Below are 21,646 nucleotides of genomic sequence, written 5' to 3'. Positions count from 1 at the left end.
AGAATGTCGCGGAGATCATCTCTCGTGATCGGTCCATTTTAGTCACATGCTGTGATGACGTACTCAGCGTTCCGCCTGGTTCCACATGCCGCCGACTTCTTGATGGATTTTGCAGCATACTTAAACGTATCATCTGGTCATCTAGGCCCATTAGTTCGAGCAGGAACTGTTCTACGGTCGCCATCGTTGTTGCTTTGCCCCTTGTTCCGGAAAGGAAAGGAAAAACGGCTACCGGAAATGCCATAAAATGCAGAGGAAACTCCACCCTGGTGTCCCAGCTAATACCTCGCGTAGCGACACCCCCGGCTTGGAGGAGAACTGCAGCGCATTTTCAAAACAGCGTAAACAGCGAGCGTGGATTGCGCTCGTCAGCGCGGTCGACCCCCGTGCAGGTACAAAGAAGCCAGCAGTGTGCAAGGCCGCCATACTGGCTAACCAATTGTATTACGCGTACAGCGTATACAGCCAAAATGATCAGACCGAAAATCACGGTCACTGCTCGCTGGTTAGTTGCAAGGCAGGAGGAGCAAAACAAAACAAACAAATCGGTCTTCGGTTGTGCGCACCAGGGTCCTCTCCATCTAAATTTCTGGGCACGTGCCTCTGTTGGTGGGTTAGGGTGCGCCCCACCTCTCGCCCACAAGTCAGCCGTGGGATTGGCTCTCCCTGTTGGCCAAGCATCCCATCCATCCATTTTCTGAGCCGCTTCTCCTCACGCGGGTCGCGGGCGTGCCGGAGTCATCGGGCGGGAGGCGGGGCACGCCCCGAACCGGTCGCCAGCCCATCGCAGGGCACATACAAACCAACAACCATTCGCACTCACAGTCACACCTACGGGCAATTTAGAGTCTCCAGTTCGTGCATGTTTTTGGGATGCGGGAGGAAAGCGGAGTGCCCGGAGAAAAGCCACGCAGGCACGGGGGGAGAAGATGCGCTCAGGAGCAGGTGCGTACGAGACAACAACCGGAACACACGCACCCATGACAGTACGTGCATATATCTCTGTAAAAGAGACACACGCTCCGTGCGTGATACAGGCGGACACAGTCTGCCTCGATCCTATTGGCCCGTCGCGTCCGTCGAGAGAACGTCGGACAGGTTCGCAATCGTGACGCATTCAAACGACTTTAACGATTGCAAATTATTTTGGGACAAACACGCTTGCGGTCCTAAATGAACAGCGTCGTTGGACGATGAGCCGAGTCACGCGCGTGACGCGTAGCGCCGACTACGTCGCTGTACGGACGCTCGTGAAAGCCGAACGTGCTAAAGTACGAAAATACATACAGTTGAGGTTGGACCGCGCCAGGCGCCGGCACGCCCGCGACCCGCGTGAGGAGAAGCGGTCCGGAAAATGGATGGATGGATATTCTTAAACATCCCGAACAATGATCTGTATTTTTGGGTAATTTGCTGAGTGTTAACATTCTACGAGCATAAATGGCATGTGGCTATGTTAAAGCCCAATCCTGTTTTGTATGTATTTTTTGTAATTATGATTAAGTTGCCTGCGTTGGGCCAATGCACATTTGGCCATTTTCAATGTGTGCTGTATCATCAAATTTTGAGCTAAAAAAAAACTAAACAAAAGACAGAAGTGTGCGTTTGTAAATGGCTCATATATATATTTTTTTGTGTATGCATAACTCTAGACATAGGCGACACAGATTATTAATTGGAGAGAATTTGGATGTGCGCTCTTTTTTGAATATTAGAGTGCAGGTATCGGATCGGACTCGGTTTCGGCAGATCCTTCAATTCAAAGACTCGCGTGCCCCAAAAAGTGATCGGGACATCCCTGTGTGCGCGCGCGCGGTTCGACGTCGAGTGGGCGGGGCCTGTGGAGTGACGTGGGTTGACGTCACTGCGCGTGTCGGTCGGGGTGTGTTTGTTTGCGAGAGGGAGCGAAGCAAGAGGAGGCTGGCTCTTGTCGCCGGGCGGGGCTGGTGCTCGTCACACAAAAGACAACAAGAAGAAGAAGAAGAAGAAGAAGAAGAAGAAGGAGGAGGAGGAGGAGGAGGAGGAGGACGCACGCTCAGCGACGGAGGATGGGCCGGCGTCTGCACCGTCGGTAGCGCTCTGTTGTCGGCCGGCTTCGGCTCCAGGATGAGCGTCGCGCTGCAGGACCTCCGCAACACCGTGAGTACGCGCACACGCACACGCACGCGCACTCGCGAGCTCGCTAGACCGGCTGTCGATCATCGCGCCGCGTGACGTCACGGCCGCTGCGAAACAAGTGCAGCAAGGCTTGAGAGATGACGTCACCGCGGCGAGCGCTCTGGGCTCCACTTGTGAGGTCTGGGATGACGTCATGTCACCAGCAATTGACCTTTGCCAGACGTCAAAGCAGGAGCCCATTTTTTCCCTTCTTTTTGCCGTTTTGCTGGAGCGCTTAAGTGTGCTGCTTTTGCACGGCGGTGGGAGGGGGCACGCCCAGAAGTCTTCTTAGTTTGGCTGACACTTTCTTAGCTTGGTTTGTTTCGTCAGATAAGTGTGTGTTTGTGGTGGGAGTCACCTCGTTTATCGGCTTTGTTTGTTGTGCGAGATCTGTGTGTCTGTGCGCGTGTGTGTGGCGGGGTCGGGCCTTTCGGTTTCCTGTCCGCAGCTGTCCAACTTCCTGTCTCAAGAAGCCCACCCATCTACCATGAGAACAAAACAAGAGCAGTCCCCTATGAGGGGCCGTTAGGGACATTATTCAGGATTCGCTCTCGCACTAACTATTCAAATGCTTTCACGCGCACACAAACTACTGAAAGGCTCTCATAAGGACGAGTCAAACGCTCTCATACGCACGAGTCTTGCTCTTATCAACGCGACTCAAATGCGTTCACGTCACTGGCATTCACGAGTTCATGTCAATCATGCTCGCACGTGAATAGTGTCAATCTTTTATTAGGTAGTTCAATTCAAAAAGTGAAATTATAGAGATGAACTGCACACACTCAGCGTGAAGTATTTCATATTTAAAATATGTATTATTTGGATAATTGTAGCACATAGCAAATAAAAGAAAATTCCCCATAATGAGAAACTAAAATATAACGTCAAACGAAATAGTTGACTGTGAGCGTGCGTCGTGTCTATGACACGAGTTTCACGACGCCAATTCGATTCCTTCATTCGCTTTGGCCGCCTCACGAGGCGCAGGGGATCTCCGACGCGACTATGCGGCCGTCCTGCCCGCAACGAACCGAATACGTTTCAGATTGTCACGCGGCGCTGTTGAAACTCTTGCCTCGCGTCAGGGGGCGTAAACACGCGTCCGCAGCGCTTTCGCCCCAAAGGCACATTTATTCGGCAGCATCCGCCTCCCAATAGAGGCGTCCCGCTCTTGATGGGCGAGCCGGCCTCGCCCGGCGTCACACGCCACACGGCTTCTGATTGGCCGACCGTTGCGTCATATCCTACAGCGCTTACGCGTTAAAATCAATGAGAAAAAGCGTTATTGTAACAATAATATACGACATATATTCATGAAAAATATATATGTATGTACTATACGGTATCATGCCATGTAACGCTCCCACTTAAGTTATAAACGTGCTCGCGTAAACGCATTTGAGTCATGTTGATGAGAGCATTTGACGAGTGTAAATGAGAGCATTTGAGTCGCGTTGATAAGAGCAAGACTCGTGCGTATGAGAGCGTTTGACTCGTCCTTATGAGAGCCTTTCAGTAGTTTGTGTGCGCGTGAAAGCATTTGAATAGTTAGTGCGAGAGCGAATCCTGAATAATGTCCCTAACGGCCCCCATAGTCCCTGGCATCATCGTCGTCATCATCATCATCATCATCATCATCATCTAAGTGCTCGAGGACTCTGCATCTTTTTGCACAATTGTTTTTTGTCAATGTCTTCATGTCTCCAAAGTGTTCTGTCAATCGAGCGTCTGTTGTCGTACTCGAGCGGCTCCGACGACCGGAGACAAATTCCTTGTGTGTTTTGGACACACTTGGCAAATAAAGACGATTCCGATTCTGATTCTGATCATCACACACACACATCATCTAAATATTTGCATAGTGTCATGTGCATATTTATATAGCGTAATCTTCTGTACGTATTTTGATGGTTGGATTTGTATATTTAGGGTGTGTTGCAGCAGCATCGTAAAAACGTGTCCAGTTAATTTTTGCAAATGCTCACGTTTGCAGGATTACGCAAAACGAAGTCTCAAAGGTTGTCCAGCAGCGAGCCAACCGCGGCGCGCGTGGTCACGTGTCTCGGTTGCGGCCGTCCGCAAGTCATTTTTCTGTCGTTCCTCATTTGAATTGCAGATGAATGGCGTCGCAACTTTGGCAAACAGTGAACAGTTGTTCTAAAAAGAGGCTTCAAGGTGTTTTTTGCCACTCCCAGTTGAAGTTTACTCTCAAACTAAGCATCAACGTTTTGTGTATTTTAAACACTTTTTAGGCCACTAGCTTAATGCTAATGCTAACAAATATGGGAAACTCCATTGAGCTGCTAACGCTAGCACTAAAAGCATCTAGTGTATGTAGCTGTGTTACAACCCTTCAGATATTTGAACACAAACAATGCAGCAACCAACATACACTGCGTTCCAAATTATTATGCAAATATTTGTCTTTGTTTTTCCAAAATTTGGACGCAAATGACAACCAGAATAATTTTCAGGTTATCAGCAGAGTATAATTAGAATGTTTGTGAACAAACCTTCCAATGATAACTATTTTTTGAAAATACAAAAAAACTGCACAGTTTGTATTGAGTTTCTATTGGGTTTCTGTTGGGTTTCTGTTACGTTTTTATTATTTCTCTTTTGGACTTCTTCTGTTGTGTTTCTCTTGTGTTCCTATTGCGTTTTTGTGCTTCTGTTGCGTTTTTATCGTGTTTCTGTCGCGCTTCTATTCTTCACGCAGATGTCGAGCTACAAGCGAGCCACACTGGAAGAGGACGAAGCATCGGACGCCTTGCCCGACACGTCCCCGTCTCCCCAACGACAGGGGGTCAGTGAACGCGCCGCGCCACAGTCCGACAGACCTGATGATCTGATGCGGCCTTGCGTGTCCCCCTCAGGTGGGCTTCAGGAACACCGGCATGGACCTTCTGGGCAGAAAAACCAGGATGGAGGTTCTGCTGGGCATCCTGCTACTTCTCAGCCTGCTGGCCCTGATGACCTGCCTGCTGGTCATCGGACTAGGCTTCGGTCCAGGTGACCAACCGCGCGAGCGACCAAGGAACAGTCCGGCGTTTATTCCATATCCGGGATATCCAGCTTAAGCTCGATGAACTGCAATGCATCCCGCGTATTTCCAGTTCGGCATTTGCCAGTTGACCTATTCAAGATTTTTGGGTGGGGGAAACTATACTGTTATTCACTGCAAACTCCCCTATTTGCTGTTGTTTTGGGTTGTGGCTTTCCCCATTGGAAGCCAATGGGGGGAAGAAAAAAGATTTTTTTCCCCAAGCTATCTGTGCGGCATGGCGCCAAATGGCCCGTGGCTCGGCCCGGTGGTCGGGGACCACTGCTGCGGCACCCTCATTGTGCTCACGACTGAGGCAGTTCAGGGCACTAGTAGAACGACTAGGGAGCACTAGAGAACGACCGTGTCTTCATGGTAAAGAGAAAATTCCACTGGGGCTTTATTTGTATACTAGTAGGCCAAAATTGGCGCTAGTAGTGGGACAAAACGTTAGCGGTGAGAACAAAGAGCCTTCTCGTACGTGGACCTTAACCTGGATACGAAGGCGAGGGAATAAATGCTGGGACGTTCTTTCCGTACAACCTCTGACCCTCCCTCTGATCTGTCGTATCCCGCGCTGCCATCCAGTCGCCGGCGGCGGCCTGTGTCTGACAGAGGCGTGCGTGAAGGTGGCCAGCCAGATGGTGGAGGCCATGGACCGCAGCGCAGACCCCTGCCAGGACTTCTACCAGTTCGCCTGCGGGGGCTGGATGCGCAAGAACCCGCTTCCGGACGGACGGTCGCGCTGGTCCACCTTCAACAGCATCTGGGAGCAGAACCAAGCGCTCCTCAAACACCTGCTGGGTGAGGCCACTGGATTGTTGTCGCTTGTCAGAGACGCTTCGCCTTTTGTCCAAAAGGCTTCTGTGGAGTTCTCCGACTGATGTCTCTGGTGGGTGGGTTGTGGTCCTTGGGATGGTGGTGAGCATTTTGCATAGCGAGCAGTCGTTAACGATTGGCTCGTTAAGGTCCACTCTATCCCTGCTGTGAGGCAATCATTGGGGCAGGCAGAGCTTGATGGTTAAATAAGTTGATTCATCAGTTGATTGGTTGATCGATCCATTTGTTGGTTGTTTGGTTGATTAGTTCAATAATTAGTTAGTCAGTTTCGTAATTCAGTTTGTTGGCTACTTGATCAATTTGTTGGTTTGTCAATTGGTGGGTTGGTTAATTAGTCAATTGATGGTTAGTTGATTTTGGAGGACAGCCAATTGATTGATTTGTTGGTCAATTGATTGGTTAGTTGAGAGAACCATTCTAATTTGGTAGAGATGGCTTCCTTCCCATCTCTCTCAAACCAGCGCTGCCGTCTGTCCACAATTTGGACAGACCCTGCAACAAAAACCCCACCTATGTGACACACCCACCAGAGAACTCAATCGGGGAAGTCCACAGTTCAGTGAGCGAACCTTTTGGATTAAAATTGAAGCGTCCTCAACCACCAACAAAAGTCCAGCTGACAAAATTCCTCGTTTGGGGAACAGCTGAGCAACGTAAGTAAGTGAGGCGAGCGGTCTGCCGACTGAGTTTCCTTGCAGAGAACGGCACCTTCAACAGCAGCAGCGAGGCCGAGAAGAAGACGCAGTCGTACTACTTATCCTGCCTCAACACGCAGAAGATCCAAGAGCTAGGAGCCCGGCCTCTTGTGGACCTCATCGCCAAGGTAAGCCGCCGCCGCCGCCGCCGCATCCGCTCGGACGCCGGGCTTTCAACGGTCGCCGTGCGCGCAGGTCGGGGGCTGGAACCTGACGGGACCGTGGGAGAAGGACAACTTCATGGAGGTGTTGAAGGCGGTGTCGGGGCCGTACCGAGCGCAGCCCTTCTTCAGCGTGGGCGTCAGCGTCGACCCCAAGAACTCCAACAGCAACGTCATCCAGGTGCGGCACCGCCACTCGCTTTGGCAACGAAAAATCGGCCGGCGATCCGTCTGTGCCCGGGGCGCCCTCGGCCTCTTGCCCCGAGTCGGCCGGCGACCGGGGATGAACGTCACCCGGGGTCAACGCGTCTGCTTGAATTCAAAACACATTTGGCGTCACCGAGCAGCGTGGCTGCCTCGCACGAGTCCAGAGGTTCGTGTTCCGATCTGGGCTTCGGCCTTTCTCGGTGGAGTGAGCTCGGCAAAAGCATGCTAGCTCGATAGCTTCGTTGAAGACGCCTGCCCCGAGTGGCGACCGGTCCGTTGAATTGATCACGACTGAATTATTCTTGTTTATTCGATTTGATTTATTAGTGTCTTTAACGTTGATCGATCGAGGTAGGGCAATTGAGGACAGATTGATTGATTGATTGATTGATTCACTGACTGAATGATCGATTGGACACCTTCCAAAGTACACGGTTGTATTGTGGAATTGGCATCGACACGAAGTGGTGTCACACCACCCTGCCGAGCTGCATCGGGATTTGTCCCCTTTGACTCATCGCCCCCAGGTGGATCAATCAGGGCTCTTCCTGCCATCCCGGGACTATTACCTCAACAAGACGGCCAACGAGAAGGTGAGCGGCGGGCGCGCGAGAGCGGGCGGGCGCGCGTCCGCGTAGTGACCGGCTTCGTCCTGCAGGTGCTGGTGGCGTACCTGGATTACATGGTGGAGCTGGGCACCCTCCTGGGGGGCTCTCGGCCATCCGCCCTGGCCCAGATGCAGCAGATTCTCGACTTTGAGACGCTGCTGGCCAACATCACCGTACCGCAGGACCAACGGCGAGACGAGGAGAAAATATACCACAAGGTCACCGTCGCGGAGCTGCAGGTGAGGCCTTTACCGCCATCTTGTGGTACGTTTGGGATTTCCGCTATTGCCGGCTGCGCTCGGTCTCCATCTGCTGCAGTTTGATCCGGTTTCACGTTATTCGTGAGACAGTTATTGATAAATGACAAATCTCTCTTCCGTGTAGGGACAGGCAGAGCTATATATTGCTTCTTCCACTAGAAGATCCAACAAACGTTGTGTTCAACTCAACAAGCCCACGTTTCACACGGAGTACGTCCGTCTATTGCGGAGGGAAATGAGACGAGATCAGGATTATTTTAGTCGTCGTACTTTTTGTGACACCTTTGTTTGCGGGTGTGCAATGCTCAGTTGCCAGGTGTGTTAGTTTGTGTTTGTCACCGGGTGTGCGAAGGTCAAGGAGTCGGTCGGCGGGTGTTCGAAGATGAGTCACCGGGCGCGCGGGGGTCCGGTGCCAGGTGTGCAGCAGTCAGTCGGCAGTTGTGTGGGGATGAGGGAGTCGGTCGCCAGGTGTTGGAAGATCTGTCACCGGGTGTGCCGGGGGTCAGTCGCCAGGTGCGCGAGGGTCAAGTAGTCAGCGGCCAAGTGTGCGAGGGTAAGTAACCGATATATTGCGCCGGTTACTTGTACATGTCTTTTGTTAGTGATTGCCCAGTTACGTGTGATTGAGCCTCCGCATTTGTAGTTGATTGTATTTGAAAGGGGATGTAAAAAGTGCCAATATACAAGATTGCAGCCCGTGGCTAATTTCCATCTGTAGTCCCTCGACAAGTGCATGGTCCCTGAACAAACGAAAGAAATCAGACAATAAAAGCGCAACAAATGAGGCAGCATTCAACGTGCGACGGCTGCAATTTATGCAGGCGTATGGCGACAGTTGTTCAGATGATGTTGAGATGAGTGAACTGAGGGTTGGGTTTTCAGTTATTCCGTGTCCAAATGGAACAGATTTCTTTGCTCTTTATGAGAAGTCCATGCAAGCAGTCTTTTGACACATTTAAATGCAGATGCGAGCGCTCGGGCCTTTCGCACACATTGCTAAAAAACACCTGCGGGTCGTTGAGCCTCTTGAAATTGATCTTTGGTACGCACATACAAGTGGCCAGTCGCCAGGTCGTTTATGTTAAGGTCAAAACGACATGGGGCCGTAGGACAGAACCTTGTGGCACTCCCACGGTTGTTGTTACACCTCGAGGAATTTGGGTTTTGTCAATTTAGTAGAGGGGTATTTTGGGATTGGCTGCGTCAAAGCGTGTCTCGGGCCCGGCTTGGATTGAGCGTTCTCGCGCGCGCTTCTTTCGTGTCGAGCGCGGCGTTCACGGAGACGTTAGCGCAGCGGCTTTGCACGCGTCACCGCAGCAACAGTTGCTACGTGACTGCGTCCCCCTGAGGGAATACGGGTTACGTAACCTCATCTCTCGCGCGCGCACGCGCATGATGTTGTGGATGAGGGGGATGAAGATGAGGATGATCATGTTTGTGATGATGAGGAGGAGGAAGATGAGGGAGATGAGGATGAGGATGATAACATTGAGGCGTATGCTACTGAGGGTGAGGAAGATGTCGGTCAATCATGTCGGTTTGCGGCGTGTTTGTTTTTCCCACCTCGTTCGTCCTCGACGTGGGCGCCTCCGCCACGGGCGGCGCCCCCTTGAGCCCGCGCGGCAAGAGAGGAAGTCACACGGGCAACGAGCGTCCAAATAAAAGCGCGTGTGTCCAGACGCTGGCTCCGGCTGTGGACTGGCTGGACTTCCTGTCGTCGTGTTTGTCACCGCTGGAACTCAACGACAGCGAACCCGTCGTCGTGTACGCGCGGGAATATCTGCAACAAGTCTCCGAACTCATCAACAGGACGGAGCACAGGTGACGCACGCACCGTCGCCCGTGGGGCCGTTCGAAAAACACTGTAGCTCGCCAATGGTGGGACATTGTGATTTCCTAGGAATGTTGTAGAAGTGACCATTTGAAAATGGAAACGCATTTCTCGAAATCAAGTGTTGATCATGAATTATTAAGGATGACATCGTTGAAGGGAATTGGAGCAAATGTGTTTTTTTCAGCAGTGTGCATGAAACTGGTAAAGCTCGCACGAATCAGTACCCAAGAAGGAGCTCTGACTTTTCCGAAAGCTTCCTAAGCCGTCCTGCTTCAAAGCCTCTTTGTGTGCGTAGTTTGTTGAACAACTACATGATGTGGACGCTGGTTCAGAAGAGCGTGTCCGGTCTCGATCAACCATTTGAGAACGCTCAGGACAAACTGCTGGAAAGTCTCTACGGCACCAAGAAGGTACTTTTCGAAGCAACTCACTCACTGAGCTAGCACATCTTCAACTTTCTGAGACAACTCAGAAAATAGTACCGCTCTCACGAGTAGGTCTCCATATTGTGTCACTTTAACTATTACTCGAACTACTACGTATTTAACCGATACCTCTTTAACTAGTGCCATGTTAACTAGTACCTTTTTATAAGTAGTACCTCTACCGACTACCATTTTAACTTGACCACCTCTTCAACTAGTATGTCTGAAACTAGTTCTCTCTTCTCTCCTACTACTGTCCTCAGTGTGCCTTTAACCAGTACTACTCCCTAGTTAAACTAGGACCGGTGTCTTGTAATGGCTCGTGTTGTGTGTGCACGCATGGCAGTCGTGCACGCCGCGCTGGAAGACGTGCATCGGGAACACGGACGACACGTTGGGCTTCGCGCTGGGGGCGCTCTTCGTCAAGGCGACTTTCGACAAACACAGCAAAGACGTTGTGAGCCGTCGGGGGTCTCGGCCAATCGCGGGGGGTTAACTGTGTGTCGCTCGAAAATCCCAAAACAAAAAAGGAACTTATTTGTTTTTGGCTCCTCCTCGAGAAATGAAAACTGAAAGATTTTTCATCCAAACATTTTAATCCAACCATCCGGGCGCCCCACCCGAGAATGCCGGCCGGCTCCAAACGCGGAAATGCACTCGCAGCAATTTGAGAGCTCTTACTTCACGAAGTCATCCTCCTCCAAGTGGTCCTGGACACGGCACAGTTATGCTTCCCAAATGTTTAGGAATTTCTCCCAAAATAAATTTGCAGCGTTCATTTCCTCAACTCGTCCGCGTTGACGCTCGCTCGCCACAAGACGCAGCCGCGTTGCCAGGCAGCCTGCCGGTTTGCCCGAGGTGAGTCGAGCGGGCGCGGAGCAACCGCCGAGCGGGCAGCCGCTTGAATATGAATCGGCGAACCTTCGTCAGATCCCGTCGTTTGGAAGCGGTTTGGTCTTCGAAGGCTTTTTGCATTTAATGGACAAACCGCATCGATGTCAAACTCATTGTGACTTATGCCTAAAACAGTCGAAAAAGATGGATTCAGATGGAAGGGGCCCTTGAAATATTTCTCTTATGAGCTATTTTTGTCCAAACAAATGTGGCTTTAGCTGTGCCAGGCAATAAAAATACAAAACTTTCTTTTTTAACCCGTCCTGTTCAGCTGCATGGCCTTGCAGAACGGTGGATCTGTAGACCTTTTGCGCTGGAAGACTTTTGCTGAGTTTGAAATACTCCCGCTGCTTATTTTTGACTTTTTCTGTCGTTTGTTGAAAATGCCGCCGGACAGAAAAGGTTTTCGGGCACAGACAGAGGGGCAGAGCGGACAAGGGGGACGGGTGCGAACCACAGCAGAACAATAGTGAGACCCTCTCGATATTTGAGTACGATGTCACATTACAACAGTCAAATCGTGTTCTTATTTGTGGACGGGGGAAACCTGGCGAGGACATGCAACAACTGCGAGGACAGAAAAGGGCAGAACAGGACACGATGTAGGAAATGAGCAAAGCAGCGCTATTGACGAGTGGTGCGCTGGAATGCTTTCGATTGCGTCTGTCTGAACCTGCGAGCGGATACCTTCATTCACGTATAACCGATGGCCAGCTGCCATCTGAACAAGGTCACGGCCGGCCAAAAGCGTGCCCACGTTAAGGGCGTCGGGCGCATATGCGCTGCTTTCGAGGGTTATTTTGTTCATCTCAAAATCGGGATTGCGCCAGATTGGGGAGGAATATGGCGCCTACTGATGTTGGGTGCTTTCTAGACTTTTCCACCAAGCTGATAAAGTGGCTGCAATAATCGGATTCGTCAAACAATTGTGGCGTTTGAGACTTGTGCGGATAAAACGGAGGTCCGAAGGTTTGGTGCTGTTGCCGTCTGTTTGTTCTCGTTCCAGCCCAAATTGCTGTTCGACATTTGGATGTAAGCATTTAATGAGGTGCTGTGTTTGGCTAGGAGAGTAATCGTTTGAAGTCGGGTGCGTCGAGTGCCCCTTCTTTTTTTACCTTTCTGAAGGATAGCGAGGCTAATTCTATTTTTCTTATTTTCAGAGTAAAAATTTAAAATGGCAGCGTTTACCATCATTGTAAACGTGGCTTTGAATAAGAGCGTTGAAAATGAATAACCTAACGTTTTCTTTTTAGCCGTAGCTATACGCCCTACAAGTGCGATAGGAAGGCCGTTCCGACGTTTGAAATCACACTTTTCTTTTTTGTCCGGTAGAGCGCTGTGATTTCAATGACTTAACTCTTACGTTTTGCTGAGATACGAATGCGTACGTATTTGTTGTTCCCTGTCGGAATGAGAAAGTTTGGATTTTGCTCCGAAGGATTCCATGAGTTCCATGAGTCTGTTGATTTTGACCCATTGATAGCACACTCTGATAATTGCGAAAATGTCTTAATGAGGTTGAAAACGGTTTGAAACGACGATTTGGGTTCTTGTAAATACAGAAGGCTATCATCCGCGTAAAGATTGATTTTGTGTTCCGATGCGGCAGCGCAGACACCTTTCATAGTAGTGTTCTGCTGTATCGCTATTGCCGACGGTTGGATAAATAGTGCGACGAGCAGGGGCGAGAGTGGGCGTCCTTGTCTCGTCCCTCTTGGTCAAGTGACCCCATTTGTGGTGACAGTTACGCTGGGTGAGTTGTATAACTCGGCGATCCGGTGAACGCGTGAATCACCGAAGTCCAATTTGTCAAGTACTGCAAAAAGAAAAGACCGCTTAACTTTGTCAAAAGCTTTTTCCGCATCGAGTGACAAGACAATTGTTTTGAGGTTATTACGCTGAGACACACATATTAGGAGGATAAATCGCCTGACATTGCGGGTGAAACTCCGTCCTTTCATAAAACCTGCTCGCTCACAATATATGATGGAGGCAGACGTTTTTTTTTGTCAGTTAGCTAAAGCCTTAGATATGATTTTGAAGTCCGTATGAATTAGCGAGAGCGGTCGGCAATTCGCCGGACGAGCGAGTGGGGTCTTTCCGCGGTTTCAGGAGTAGTTTTATTGCGGCTGTGTTCGTATGGCTTCTAATTTAGCCTTTATCTTTTATCTCTGTCACCGTTCTGAAAATAGTGGTTGTAGCGGAGACCAGAAATGGTTATAAAACTCCATCGTGGCCTGAAGCTCCACCCGTTTGCGGCCTCGTGCAATTCAGCGACGGTTGACGGGGCTTCTAAAAACTCTTCACTTCCTCAAGTTAATTGAGGGATGGTCGGGTTATTGATAAAAGTTTCAATGTCGTTGTTATTCAGCTTATTGCGGGATCTTGTATGGTTGTAATTCGAGTTTGTTCGTTGTTACGTTGACGTGGTTTTGCGAGAAATGTTCCTCATTTTTTTATTGTGCTCAAAATGAGTGTATCTTAGCTGCAGCTCCGTGACTGTATGTCATCGTCCGGACCGATTGGAACCTAAAACTGAATGATGAAACATCAGCCAAATGTTTTCGTTTTATTCTATTTTCGGCTTACGTTAAAAATCAAATACCAAAATAATGAGTCACTCTTTGGTTTTGGGATTTTCGATGGCCGATGGGAAATAGAAAGAAGGAATGCGACGCGGATGTAAAAGCATGCTTACTTGACGACTGTATATGTGTGTGTGTGTGTGTGTGTGTGTGTGTTGTTTGTCAGGCAGAGGAGATGATTAATGAGATCAGGGCTGCGTTCAAACGAGCTTTGGACCGACTCAACTGGATGGACGACGACACCAAACAAGCTGCTAAGGAAAAGGTCACGCGCACGCAAACACGCACGCACGCAGAACCAGCGTTGTGATCGGTGTCGTGTCGATTGCGTCATTAGGCGGATTCCATTTACGACATGATCGGTTTCCCAGAATTCATCATGGACCCCAAAGAACTGGACGACGTTTATGACGGGGTGAGTAGCGGGCGCAACACGGGAGGCACCTTGTGACATGGGTGCCTGTGGATTATCTCTCCCTTTTCTTCTTTTTAGCTGGCGCTACACTGTTGCCTTGAGATAAGAAGTTGAATTTGTTCCGTGACAACATGCGCATCGCAAACTAATCGTCAAATGCAATGAATGCGTTCCAGCCTCCTCAAAAGCACCCAAAATGTGTTTTTACTGAAGAAAAGTATCTCATCTTAGCCTGTGTGGAGTTTGCATGTTCTCCCTGCGCCTGCGTGGCTTTTCTCCGGCGACTCCGCTTTCCTCCCACATTCCAAAAACATGCACGCGAGGTGAATCGATGACTCTAAATCGCCCGTAGGTGCGAATGATTGTTTGTCCATTTGTGCCCTGCGATTGACTGGCGACCAGTTCAGGGTGAAGCCTGCCTCTCGCCTGTAGGCGCCAGCACGTCCGGTACAGAAAGCGGCTCTCATTTCGACTGAAAACATCCCACTGTCCTTATTTGAAGACAGTTTGGACTTTTTGTCCACATTTTCAGCAAGACGAAAAGCTCTTAACCCTCGGCTGCACAACCTACCAATACCTAACGCTCTTCCCCAATTCAAATGAATGCAGTTTTTGAGACATTTCTCTCTTTCCGGTGAAGATGATCCATTTTTGACATTTGAGCACTTGATCAATCAGGTGTCAAAACACGTTTGTGTGTCGACCGGCGAACATTCAACAGGTCCGGGGACCCTAACCCTAACCCCTAACCCTGTCCACGCATACGTACACACGCATCTTCTCTCCTCTCACTTTGCGCAGCTGTCACAAACTTCTCGCTTCCGGCTGTGAGCGTCGCACACAGGGGGGGGGGCTGCGTTTCCAACAGCAATCAGCGGCCTCGCGATCTTTCTTCCTCGGACACAACTGGCACCCGTTTCTCTTCCGCCGGCCCCGTGCGCTTCTTTCCCGCGGGCGGGAACGCAGCGGCTGTCGTCACTCCGCACCTCCCCGTCGCTTCGGCGATGTAGGTCGGTAGGGCCGGCGTACCTTCCGGTCGACGTTTGACGCGAGGTGTCGCGAGCTCTGTGAGGAAGTGCGGTCGTCCGTCGGTGACGCCCGTGTCAAATAAAAACCAAAACGACCGAATAGGCATTCAGGGCGGCCACATCAATCATGTCACGGGCCACCTCTGCGTCTGCCGTTTGCAGGTGTCGTCGCCAACCGTCCGGTCGAGAGTATCTACTCCTCCTTCGGTCTGGTCGTACAAGAGGATCGCTTCTGTTCTTTTTTCTTTGGGCTGCTCAAAGATAGCTGGGATAGGCTCCAGCACGCCCGTGACCCAAGTGACGATAAGCGGTACAGAAAATGTTTTCATCCACCGTCTTGCTGTGGGGCCTTGCGCTCAGCAGCAAAACAGCCTTTCCCTTTTTTCCCACATAGCTGATCGTGGTCATGCTGCCATTGAACCCAAATTCAGTGCCGTGGACCGACCGGAGCTATACAATGCTGTGTTACCGCTAGCTAACAGTATACAATACTGTTAGCTAGCAACAAAGTAGGCTAATCCGATCACACATTTCACACGTTCGATCGCTAACTCGATCACACGTTATAATCTGTCAATGAAAAATAAACCCAGAAATGGAGAGAACACTTACATGTGTGTTGCTGTGTAAAAACGACCTCCTGGGTGGTGAGACGGCTGACATCAGATGTGTAAGTGGGACAGTCAGACAGCGTTGCTAAGAATTCAAAGGTTTCCATCATTTTTGAGTGATACAAAACTGCAATTTCTTAAAATTAATGAGAAAAGAAATCAAAACGCAAATGGCCTCATGTCACAAACATGTTTCCTGAGGAATATGAGGCGTCGCGTTCGGCCCAACACAACCGCCGAAGTGCGGTTGCCGTCCAGCCGAGCTTCTGAGAATGGCAGACAAGTTTTTCAAGATGTGAGACACCTGTGACGATCCACGTTTGAACAAAGTGTGTGTGTGTGTGTGTGTGTGTGTGTGTGTCTGTGTGCGTGCGTGCGTGTGCGTGCGTGCGTGCGTGCGTGTGCTTGTTTCAGTATGATGTTTCCGAAGAAAGTTTCTTCCAGAACATGTTGAACTTCTACAACTTCTCTTCAAGAGTCATGGCCGACCAGCTCCGGAAAACTCCCAACAAAGACCAGTCAGAACCTGACACACGACACCACACCACACACTACAACACTCACACGCACTAAAGCGACACAATGCACACGTCGCTACAATACAAAGTTCGATACACTCGGGCAGTGTTTCTCCAACTTTTTACACCGAGTACAACTATGACGACCACTGGCTGAATTGCCGCGTTGCCTTGCTAAAAGCGAACTCTGGATCGTATTCACCGGAGGACTTTTACACGCCCGCCGTTCACACATTTACTCTTAAAAGTGAGCTGTCGAAGTCGTTCGGACTGCCGCTGACTTTGGCTTTGGGGAAGCTAGCCAGCTAGCTAGCTAGCCCGGGAGCCCGCAGCGAACTTGTAATTTGTAAATTGAACATTTCACTACGACTATGCCGTCACACATCACCCGCCGCTTAACTATTTAAACACCACTGCCAAATCCGTCGACGAGAATACACATTTTTCTCCCCGTATATACTTTATGTAGAATTGCATACAATTGTGTGTGTGCGCGTGCATCTGTGAGCCTTCATTTGTCCTGTTTTTCCATTTGACTCATTATATATAACAAAGACTGATTCGCTCATGTGGAAAGGTTTCAAAAACTTTGGTATGAAGCTACTAAATGTAATTTCCCTCATGGGATGAATAAAGTAAATGTGTAGCTAGCTACAGTATATCAAAGTAAGGTGTTGCCTTCTGGGACAGTTGGAAAACAGGTTTCCTCATGCAACTGTTTCAAATGTCCTTCAAGCCATCCAGTTGCTCTGGATTCAGGAGCGGGTTCATAGAATTGAATAGAATTGAATTCACACAATTGAAACAATTTCAAGTATTTATTTGTTTGTTTTTACATCATTTGTGCTTCCAGCTCATAAAACCCACAAAATCAGGAATTCAAAAAATGTGAATACCGTGAAGAAATCAGCCCAAATTTTGCAGGCCATAAATGTTTTCAACGGCGTGTCAGACACTAATCATCTCCTAAACTCAAAGCACCTGCCCGGGTTTCCCCAGGTGTCATTAAATTGCTTCAGTCGGGTTCCAATTGGGGAAGACTGCAGACTTGACAAGTGGCCAGAAGACCATCATTGATAGCCTCCATAGGATGGGTAAGCCACAAACGTTCATAGCTAAGGAGGCTGCTGTTCACAGAGGGCTGTGTCCAAGCATATCAATGGAAGGACAAAATGTGGCAGGAGAAGATGCACCGGCAAAAGAGATGACCGTGGGCTTCGGCGGATTATCAAACAGAAGATTAAGAATCTAGCGGAGATCCAGAAAGAGTGCAATGAGGCGGGAGTCACGGCTTCAAAAACCGCCACATTCGGACGCATCCGGGAGATGGGCCACAACCGTCGGGTTCCTCGGGTCGAGCCGCTTCTGAGTCGGAGCCGACGTAGAAAACGTCTCCACTGGGCCGAGGAGAAGACGAACCGGACGGTCCTCTTTTCCGATCGAAGTAAAGTGCGCCTTTCATTCGGGAATCGAGGTCCGAGGGTTTGGAGGAAGACGGGTGAAGAACAGAACCCGAGCTGCTTGAGCTCCAGTGTGAAATATCCGCAGTCCGTCATGATTTGGGGTGCAATGTCCAGTGCAGGTGTTTGTAAACTCGGCTTTCTTAAATCCAAGGTCAGCGCAACGGTCTCGCAGAATGTTTTAGAGGACTTGACGATTCCTTCTGCTGAGGATCTGTATGGTGATGCCGATTTCATCTTCCAGCGGGACCCGGCCCCCGCCCATACCGCCAGAAGCACCAAAACCTGCTTCGATGCCCATGCCACCGCTGCTCGACTGGCCGGATCTAAACCCCATTGAGAACGGATGGGGTGTTATCAAGAGGAAAACGAGGGGCGCCAGACCCAAAAACAAAGAAGAACTGACGGCAAGCATCAAGGAAATGTGGGCTTCACTAACACCCAGGCAACGCCACGCCGCATTCAGGCAGTGATTCATGCAAAGGGATTCCCAACCAAGGATTGAAGATGAGCATATCGTTTTAAAAGTACCATATTTTGATTGACTTAATGTGAGCCTACTTTCTTTCTTTGGTGATTTATTCACATTGTTGACATTTTTTTTTTCTTCAAATTCCTGATTTTGTGGGTTTTATGAGCTGTGAGCCCAAATGATGTCAAAATAAACAAATACATACTTGAATTGTTCAAATGGTGGGCCCTGAATCTATGATCGATGAAAGTTTAACTTTTTGAATGGAATTATGGAAATAAATTCCATTTTTGGGGAAAGCGCCTATATAACAAATGCAGCTTTTGTGATTGATTTTATTGTTATTGATATTATTTTCTAGGCAACAGTTTTTATTTTGATGTGTGAGTTAAAAAGACCATGCTTGAGAATTCAATGTTTATAATATTGAGATTTTCATTCGAATCATCAGTTTTTGGAGAATCATCACGTTTGGAGTGAGGGGGTACTCCTCATGGTATGACAAAATTCTCCCAAAAGGTTGGGAACTACTACACAGCGCACTTGTGTGTTGTGTCGTTCCAGGTGGAGCATGACTCCGCCCACGGTGAACGCGTACTACATGCCCACCAAGAACGTAATCGTCTTCCCGGCCGGAATTCTTCAAGCCCCTTTCTACGCCCGGGACCATCCCAAGTCAGTTTCAGAGTACACGCAGCGTAGTCGCTCTTTTCATGTGTATTGCAGTCGTGCCGGAGTCGTTCTTCGGAGATTGGGCTCATTCGCAAACGTTCATTTTATCAGCTCCGTCTTGTTTCTTGTTGTTTGTTGAAGATGTTTCACTTTACCCAAAAGGCTTGTTCACTTCCAAATCTTAGCTGTGGCGTTCCCTCTCTCATCGGAATCTGAATCATCTTTGCTGGCCCGGTAGGTTTAGAAACACCCAAGGAATTTGTCTCCGGTAATTGGAGCCGCTCGGGTACGACAGCAAACACATTTCCAGTCGTGCGGTAATACTGAGCAACAACAGTCACGCAAATAACGCGGCGTGACGAAGCTTCGACAACGAATACGGTCAAATACGGCGACGATAACACGGAGGTTGTCGTCGTCACCTGGCGCGGCCGGCGGACGGCATTTTGCGTAGCGACCGATCGTTCGCCGGCACGGTGGCAAAACGGCTCATCGGCGGCCTTTGCTAAGTCACACCTGGTAACCACGGCGACAACCTCTATGCGACCACGCCTCCCGGAGATATAAATAGGGGAACTCGATCGATCAATTCTCTCTGCCCTGAAGATTGTGGAGACTTAAAGAGCTGCTTGTGGACGAGCGGTCGCTATGCAAAAATGCTCAATCAGCTGTCGCACCTGGCAACGACGACAACAACAACAACAACAACAACCCCCCCACATGACCACACCCAGCACAAAGAAAAGATTTGTAGCCTGCAGAAGTGAAGAAGGCGAAACGGCTTCAATGAGCAACCAGACTCCAGTTGGCAAAATGCCGCTTTTGCGGATTCCTGCTGTAGTTCTACTGTCGGACTCTTTTGAGTTTGTTTGTACCGAAGGGCTTTGAACTTCGGGGGCATCGGGGTGGTGATGGGACACGAGCTGACGCACGCCTTTGACGACCAAGGTGAGTTCAAATCAAATCTGGTCGCCGTGCGGCGCTGACGCCGGCCGGCTGCGCGTGTACGTACGCAGGGCGCGAGTACGACAAGGAAGGCAACCTGAAGCCGTGGTGGCGAAACTCGTCGGTGGACGCCTTCCGCCAGAAGACCGAGTGCATGGTCGAGCAGTACGACCGCTACGCCGTCAACTCGGAGCACGTCAACGGCAAGCAGACGCTCGGGGAAAACATCGCGGACAACGGAGGCCTCAAGGCCGCGTACGACGTTAGTCCAAACACACGCGCGCACAAACCAGTTCAAGTCAGTCGGGGTGACTCTTTCGGAAGTCCCAAGTCCTAAAATTGGTGACCGGAGTTCCCCGCCCGCAATTGCTACCGGATTTGTTGTGCGTTCACACTGCAACAGACAACTCATAACAATTGAGTCAATAAAATGACGAACACAAGGTGACACTAAACTAAGGCCGAGTACACACAGACGGATCGGGCACTCCGGTTTCCTCCCACATCTGCACCCCAAAAAGGTATTGAAAACTCTAAATTGCCCGTAGGTGTGAATGTGAGTGCGAACGTTTGGTTGTTTCTATGTGCCCTGCGATTGGCTGGCGACCGGTTCAGGGTTTACGCCGCCTCTTGCCCGAAGATAGCTGGGATAGGCTCCGGCAAGCCCGCGGCCCGCGTGAAGAGAACGGAAAACGGATGGATGGAAACACTTGAGGTGGTCAGAGATGGCACCGCGGTTCTGTGAATTGCTTTGCGAGAAGTTAGCTGTTGTGTCGAGTACGAGGTTTGTTTGATCAATTCAATCCATTCCTCTTTTGCTGTAGCTCAACATTTAACCTTTCTCAGATTTGATTGCCAAAAAGCGTCATGTTTCTCTTTGCGTTCAAATGTTAAAACCTGTGCCCGGCCGGGCAAGTAAACTTGTGATCCGAGAACGGCCCCCGCTCAAACGTTTGTTGTTGTTGTTGTTGTTGTGTCCAGGCCTATCAGATGTGGGTCCGCAAGAACGGGCAGGAGAAGAGACTTCCTGCCGTCAACCTGACCAACGAGCAGCTCTTCTTCGTTGGTTTTGCTCAGGTGAAAAAAAGAACCTCCTCTTTTGGATATGGTTTTTGGGGGGATCATTTCAAAAGGACCGCGGTGTGTTTTCAGGTGTGGTGCTCTGTCCGAACGCCGGAGAGCGCTCACGAGGGCTTGGTGACCGATCCGCACAGTCCGCCGCGCTACCGCGTCATCGGCACGCTGAGCAACTCGGCCGAATTCAGCCGACGTTTTCGGTGCCCGGCAGGAACGCCCATGAACACTGGGAGGCGCTGCGAGGTCTGGTAGACCACCTGTGGCGTCCTGACGACTTAACGAGGTGTTAAGGAAGCTGCTTCCTCTTATTTCTTAACTTATTTACTTCCTGTGTGGAATCAAGATGGACGCCGCTGACTTGGCCGAGTTGGACTGACAAATAGATGACGAAGAAGATTGTGTCGGAATTGGAATTGTCACTGCTTGATGACATCACTGTGATGATGATGATGATGATGATGATGATGAAGAAAATATTTACTACACAGCATGGGTGTCATGTCAATCACTCGCACTTCCGGTCAGCCGGGAAGCTGTTTTCCATGGTCCTGTCGCCATGGTAACCGACAGACAACACACCCCGTCGACCGATCTGTGACGTCACCACTCGTCAGCAGAGCCATTGAGGAAACCCGCGAAATGACTTCACGATGAGTTGAGCCTTCTTCTCTGCAGCTGAACTTCCAATGTGTGCGGTGTCAGCCCAAAAGAAGACGTTCCTTGGCATCAAACGCTT

At 49.9% G+C, this 21,646-nt stretch overlaps 1 protein-coding gene across 4 annotated transcripts; it reads left to right on the top strand.

Moving 5' to 3' along the window:
- The first annotated feature begins 1,912 nt into the window (after positions 1-1,912).
- ece2b (endothelin converting enzyme 2b) lies at positions 1,913-21,407 on the top strand. Of its 4 annotated transcripts, XM_061681345.1 has the most exons (19): positions 1,924-2,139; positions 4,880-4,966; positions 5,037-5,172; positions 5,792-6,007; positions 6,742-6,866; positions 6,934-7,080; positions 7,634-7,699; positions 7,765-7,953; positions 9,653-9,795; positions 10,104-10,218; positions 10,580-10,690; positions 13,879-13,977; positions 14,050-14,127; positions 16,181-16,284; positions 18,781-18,891; positions 19,769-19,836; positions 19,905-20,095; positions 20,815-20,910; positions 20,986-21,407. In XM_061681345.1, the coding sequence occupies exons 1-19, from the start codon at positions 2,107-2,109 to the stop codon at positions 21,160-21,162; spliced, it is 2,292 nt and encodes a 763-aa protein (XP_061537329.1). In that variant the 5' UTR covers positions 1,924-2,106; the 3' UTR covers positions 21,163-21,407. The 4 variants fall into 4 exon arrangements, with proteins under 4 accessions (XP_061537331.1, XP_061537332.1, XP_061537329.1 ...); XM_061681346.1 differs by lacking the exon at positions 10,580-10,690; XM_061681347.1 differs by lacking the exons at positions 9,653-9,795; positions 10,104-10,218; positions 10,580-10,690 and having other exon boundaries at positions 1,913-2,139.
- The last annotated feature ends 239 nt before the right edge of the window (positions 21,408-21,646 follow it).

This window comes from Phycodurus eques, chromosome 7, assembly GCF_024500275.1.
Source record: "Phycodurus eques isolate BA_2022a chromosome 7, UOR_Pequ_1.1, whole genome shotgun sequence".
NCBI lineage: Eukaryota > Metazoa > Chordata > Actinopteri > Syngnathiformes > Syngnathidae > Phycodurus > Phycodurus eques.
Note: the sequence above shows the minus strand (reverse complement) of the source record. Positions and strands in the feature narration are given on the sequence as shown.